Genomic DNA, 6,572 nt, shown 5'->3' on the forward strand with positions numbered 1-6,572 from the left:
AACCACAATATGATTATGAGAGACGCCGTAGTGGAGGGCTCCGGAAATTTCGACCACCTGGGGTTCTTTAACGTGCACCTAAATCTAAGTACACGGGCCTCAAACATTTTCGCCCCCATCGAAAATGCAGGCGCCGTGGCCGGGATTCGATCCCGCGACCTTCGGGTCAGCAGTCGAGCGCCATAACCACTAGACCACCGTGGCGGGGCGGGGGGAGACGGAAAGTTAAATGGGCAGATGATATTAAGAAAGTTCGCGGGTATAACATGGTGCAGCAAGCACAGGATCGGATTCATTGGCGGAACATTGGAGAGGCCTTTGCCCTACAGTGGGTGCAGTCACATTGACGATGATGACGTTAAGCCATTCACACATGCGACTAGCACCCTAGCACCGGTAGCGCGAACATGTGCGACCAAAAAAAACGACTCGAAGGGACCGATATTCACACCTGGGTGCGACCTATACCCGTAGCCACAGCGAATTCGCGTCTGCTCGACTTACCCTTGCAATCCGTAAAATAAGCTGATGTCCAGTTCCTGTGCATTTGATTGGTTCAATGGGTGCGACTGCAGTGGCGTGACTGAGAAATGGACACACACCGAGTAGCGCAATGCGAAAGGGACTGAGAAGAAGCAGGCACATACACAACGCTAACTTGCGACTAAGCGTTCAGTTGCAAGTTAGCGCTGAGTATGTGTCCCAATGGTTGGACCACTTTTTTTATCAACTGTCCTGTATATAAGTACTACTGTACAATCAAAACGTAACTTGTTCTTCCTAGCCGTCGTCCTCCCTCGTCGGTCACGTGAGGCGGCTCCAGCATGGCGGACAAAGGTCCAACGGCGACGGAGTCGGCCCATCAACCGCCACCTTCTGAGAGCGGGACACGAACCCCGCAGGATGGCGGCCACGCGCCTCCCGACGGGGGTGCGGCTCCTCCCCCTGCCGGCGACGCTCCCAAGTCCGATCAACCACCTCCCTCGACTGTACAACCAGACGCCAAGGCCTCAAAAACAAACCCCGTACAACCAGACGCCAAGGCCTCAAAAGCAAACCCCGTACAACCAGACGCCAAGGCCTCAAAAACAAACCCCGATTCCTTTCAAACACCCCGCAATACCGACCAGTCACCTCCAGGGGCCGGCCAGTCACATCCAACGGTCGACAAAGACCACGACACATTTCAAACATCCCCCGGTACCGACAAGCCACCTCCAGCTGGAGATCAGCCACCTCCCTCAACTGACCAGCCACCTCCGGCGGGAGAGAAAAAGCACAGTGGAGAGAGTGAGTGAAGACAGCTTTTTCTCGTCAAATCTGTGTAACACGAAGCCCACAAAGTGGAGGAGGGTCTCGCAAAAGCAAGAGATTGCAATCCAACCCGTTTGAAGCGCGAAGCTACTAGTAAACCAAAAACGTGGCTTTGTATGAAAAAATTCGAAACCGCGACCAAGGTGGCCGTCCCAGTTATTGAGATTGAGGTAAAAGACAAATATGACGAATATGATAGTGATTTGTCAGAACTCCAGATATATTTGAGCCATAAATCTTTCTTTTTAAGCTTAGCGACAATATCTATCTATCTATCTATCTATCTATCTATCTATCTATCTATCTATCTATCTATCTATCTATCTATCTATCTATCTATCTATCTATCTATCTATCTATCTATCTATCTATCTATCTATCTATCTATCTATCTATCTATCTATCTGATATGTGCTAATGTCTTGCATAAAAAGTGACGTACTATTCCGTGTTTCTTTCGTTATTGGGAATTTGGCTTGGTAGATAAACGGTACATATTCTATCGATTACACTTTTTTTCACATAACCTCGTATACGAGAGGAAGACAGCTTTGATCTAACCTTTGATGTCGTTCGCGTTTACTCTGCGTGAGGTCATTTCTAGTCGCATCTCAAAAACGGTTCCTAATAAAAAAACTAGTCTTGGAATTTAGCTCACGCTTTACTCTTGTGTTTAAGGTATTAGGTACTGATAATATTAGACTATTGAACTTGCTGGCCAGAACGATACACAAATGATGCAAATACACGAGGGCGACGTGCATCATAAGCATCATACTAGTATGGACTGATATCTAAACCGCGATAGACATAAGTATGAACAGAATAGTGATATAATTAAGTTTTGACGCGATAGCGTTAGAGCTCGTTTCGCAGAAATTCCGGTGTCAGCGGCGGCGTTTTTGGCTGTGAGCGAAAAGTCAGCGTTGTACTTGAGCAAAAATTTGAGGTATATGTAAATAAAAAATAATAAGAAGATCTTCGGTTTAGAGTGGGACCGTGGATTCGCACTTGCGGGCCCTCACTCCGTGGCGCGATTCGTTTAACCGCTCGGCCACCACGCACACACCCTTTAGCATACTAGCGGACAGCTATTTATGTAGACTACTTAGCGTTAGTGGTACGCCAATCTCTGAGGTTCTTCAGCGGCTTTACACAATATCCGTGAGATGGCGCAATGTGCCCACGGGGTGCACTTTTAAACTGCATTGCCCCGCCGTGTGGCCTTGTTTCGTCGCGCCGCATGCATGGATATTGGAGCCGGATGGCCTCCGCACTTTGGCTTTTGTTGCGGCATAGTTTAGGTCTCCACCGAGCAGCGATGCTAGGCTAGCAATTGGGAAGGCGATACGAACACGGTCCGATTACGCGTTCTGCTCTTGAAAGCGAAGCTCAAGCGTCCTCCAAGATTTTCACTGGTTACAGTAGAACCTCATTTAAAATTGGGAAGTAGTATCGGGACCATAGTTTAGTTCGTTATACCCGATATTCGTTGTAACAGTAGGGATTAAAATCGGCTCTAACAAATCGGTGGGCTAGCTTTCCCGCAGAAATCCTAGATGCAAAAGCGCATTATTCTAGGCATGATTCACAATAAACGTGCAAAAAAAATGCATGAGTCAGGGGAGGATGGAAGCTTGTGATGCAAAATTCGTAAGCATGGTTTGTGTGTTGAAGCCGACGTTTCGACGAGCAGACTTGTCTTCTTGAAGGCTGCAACTGCTTTCCTTAGCGCTTGTGTGTATGCGCTTCACGGCTCAACTAATTATTCACGCCGGCCTCTCCCCCACCCCTGCTTCCGCAGTAGCCCTCTCCTCCTCCTTTGTTTGGTTTGGAGGAGAGGGTACGAAGCACACACACAAGCACATACACACACAGGCTGCAAAACAGTTGCAGCCTTGAGGAAGACAAGTCCGCTTGTCGAAACGTCAGCTTCAACACACAAACCATGTTTGCGAAATATAGACTAGATAATTTTTGCCTGTCTCCCTGTGGCATTTTAAACTTTCATTCATACGATGGGGAAACCCAGTCAAAAGCGCCTTTGTTTGCGTTGGACAAAATTAGCGCAAGTTTCTCAAATGATTTAAAAAAATGTGGTTGTGCATTGTCCTTGAATATTTATTTTGCTTTTTTGTGCCACCTTTCGAGTTCTGAGCCTAACGCGAGCCAAATACGTCTTCGTTACCGCCGATATCTAGGCGACTTTCGCGTCAAAAAAAAAAAAAAAAGGCCACTGAAATGAAGCGCAACCAACCAAAGTTCGTATTCAGTTCGTTATAACCGATAATTCGCTTTACAAATGTTCTTTGCTTCAAATGTACTCGTAAAGGCAGGAGGCATGTATTGCAATTATGTTTAGACGTTTAATACAGGCCATCTTTAACGGTCTTTAAGCTTAACAAGAAAGTAGTTATGCATTGTTTTAGTTGAACAGGGAGACTTTTCCACAAAGTACTGCCACACACAGGGCAACCACCTTTTGCAATACGCATTCTTTACAAGCGGCTGCAAAACGTTGCCAGTTTCTCCGTTCCGTGTTACAAACTGAGAAGACATGAAAGATAAACCATGACGAGGACAATTATTAGTTGTATGAATATACACCACAATCGTATACATATAATGTTATAGATTTTTATCGGGTTAAGAGGCGTAAGTTAGCACATACGGATCAGCCTGATAATTCACATTTTCGTATTTTTTTCTGCCAGAAAAGTCAAATAACCAGTTCCGTTTTTAAGCATAATTACACACTCACAACTACGACAACATGATTATTGTTTTGCCTGGTGTTTTAACGCGACAGCGTTAGAGAGCCCGTATCGCAGAAATTCCGCTGTCGGCGTCGGGGCCGTTGGTTGTGAGCGAAAAATCATCATCTTGTCCGTGACCGAAAAATCGGAAAAGCTGCAAATAAAATAAATAATAAAAATGTTGGGTCCGAGTGAGAATCGAACCCAGGCCGTCTGCGTGGCAAGCAGGTGTTCTACCACACAGCCACGCCACTGCTTGGAGCTGCACTGAAAGTAACTTTCATGCTTCCCAAAAATACCCGTCCTGTATACAGGTGTCACAGTACGAGATGTAATAGCGGAGTAATATTGCGTGGTACAAGCGTACATTGTCATCGGCCGTCACACCATGTCAATATCATAACGACTTGGTGGTTTAAAGACAGCCACCCATTACAAAAGGCACACACATTACTGCGCGTATTCCCTTAAGACCACGTAGTGGGTGCATCGCAACTTCGAAAAAGTTTCTCGCGCATAATAGCTCCTGGTTTAAAGCATGCTACCCATTACATAAGGCACACACCTTAGTGTGCGCATTCTGTTAAACACTCGTAGTGTTGGAACTGCGCACTAGGAACAGAATATCGCTATCGCGTTCAACTCTTAAAGGCGAAGCTTAAGCGTCCCCCAATTTTTTTCTTTCTCGAATGGCCATTATCTCCTGCTTGTTAGCGTGTTCAATTGCTGGTCTTCATGGTATTTTTTGCTATTTATCATAGATACACGCTGACGGTAATGCTAGTTTCTTTTTTTATATGAGAATGTTCCTGCTTATATTATTACCTTGAGCGGTATGAACAATACGGAAGTCCAGGGAAGCGTGGAGGCTTGGAAGTGGTGAAAAATCCGAGCAGGCAATGTCGTTGGCTGCAGCGATATTCCGTGTCCAACGATTGGTGGGATCTGTTCTCTGTCCACTAAGTGCTGCACCTGTAAAGGGTTGGGGAGGAGACCTTGTCGGGCACTGCTACCTTTCGTCCCCGCATCAACTCGAAATGAATAAAATTTCAAGGACATGAATCAAGTTACCCGTTCGAAATCGGCGCACCGCTAGAGCCAGGCAATTCAAGCGTATGAAATCCAGCTTGGCAATCTGCATGTTCAGGCTGGTTCGTAGTCTGTGATTCGTTCTTAGCACGAAACGCTTCTTTAACAAAATACGAAATGAATGCGACAGGAACAAGCGCTAACTTCCAACTGAATTATTTTTCGGGAACGTATTTATTATGGTGCGCCGCTCCACCACCACAAATCGCGATACTCAGTAGTAATAACCAGTCAGTTAACAAACTAATTAGGCATCAGTTACTTTCAAAATTGTACACACGAACAGAATTTTTCACCAGTCACTAACGCATGCCTCACCTAGGTAGTACAATTTTTCCTAGGCAGCGCAACAGAAGGCACAGGATAATAGCACAATTATTTCTTAGACAGTGCAACAGAAGGCACAGTATAATAGAACGTTGGAAATTAGGGCTTGTGTCTGTCGCCTTCATTTCGTCGCTTGTTTCGCAAAGAAAAAAGGAAGTATGAAATCCAAAGACAACATAAGCTAACAACCAGGGTCTTGGGAAACTTCGCCAAACAGGTCTGCTGTCTGGCTCCCAGAGTCCATCAATGGATGCGATCCAGGCGCTCGGTAAAGTCCGGCAAGTCGACGGCATACATTACAGCGTTCCGGTGAGTTTTATACTACGCTCCTGCCATAGCCTGATTGCTTATTCAAGTAGACAACAGGTTAAACATGTGTACAGACGGACCTCTTTATCAAGAAGTAGCATCAGGACCGTGAAATAATTCGCCACATGCGATATTCGTTGTAACAGTGGATATACCTTTCGGCTCTAACAAATCGGCCATCTGGCTATGCAGAAAAAATCCTACATACAAAAAAAGCATTATTCCATGCTTCAAGTCAGCTATAAAAGAGGTAACCCTTATCGATTTCACTGCGGCATGAGAAGTGTGAAATTACTGCAGAACAATGATCGTTTGGCAAAGAAGACCCGAGATCACATTTATTTGAAGAATGGGATTTGTGGTTCAAGAAAATTGTGGAAATGTGCTTGTGAATTGTCTTTTCGTGCTAACCAAAGATTTCCTCGTTAAGAGCCATATGCGTCGGTTGGGTTCTCCATTAGCGCACCCTCCCCCTACTTCCTTCCATTAGTCGAGTCCAAAAGAGACTCCGCAATCGATGAAAAAAATGCAAATAAGGCGATGATGTACTTCTCAAAAGGCCTGCCATTGGTTCCCGGCTTTACGGGGGGAAGGCGGGAAACAAACCGTTCTTCGAATGCAACATCCGGGCTCCTCGGCCGCCATTGTTGTCAATAACATGCGTAGCCAAAGCCCTGCGAATTACAAAATGACGTGAAAGGTCGGTCTGAGTAAAGGCGGGGGGCAGAATTGGCGCCCCCCTTTAGGTGACCGAAGGGGGCGGACACCCCCCCTCCT

At 45.9% G+C, this 6,572-nt stretch overlaps 1 protein-coding gene across 1 annotated transcript; it reads left to right on the forward strand.

The window, feature by feature from the left end:
* Window positions 1–824: 824 nt before the first annotated feature.
* On the forward strand, window positions 825–1,298 carry LOC119375207 (proline-rich protein HaeIII subfamily 1-like). Its single transcript, XM_037645393.1, has one exon. The coding sequence runs from the start codon at window positions 825–827 to the stop codon at window positions 1,296–1,298; it is 474 nt and encodes a 157-aa protein (XP_037501321.1).
* The last annotated feature ends 5,274 nt before the right edge of the window (window positions 1,299–6,572 follow it).

Source organism: Rhipicephalus sanguineus, chromosome 11, assembly GCF_013339695.2.
Source record: "Rhipicephalus sanguineus isolate Rsan-2018 chromosome 11, BIME_Rsan_1.4, whole genome shotgun sequence".
In the NCBI taxonomy this organism is placed as follows: domain Eukaryota; kingdom Metazoa; phylum Arthropoda; class Arachnida; order Ixodida; family Ixodidae; genus Rhipicephalus; species Rhipicephalus sanguineus.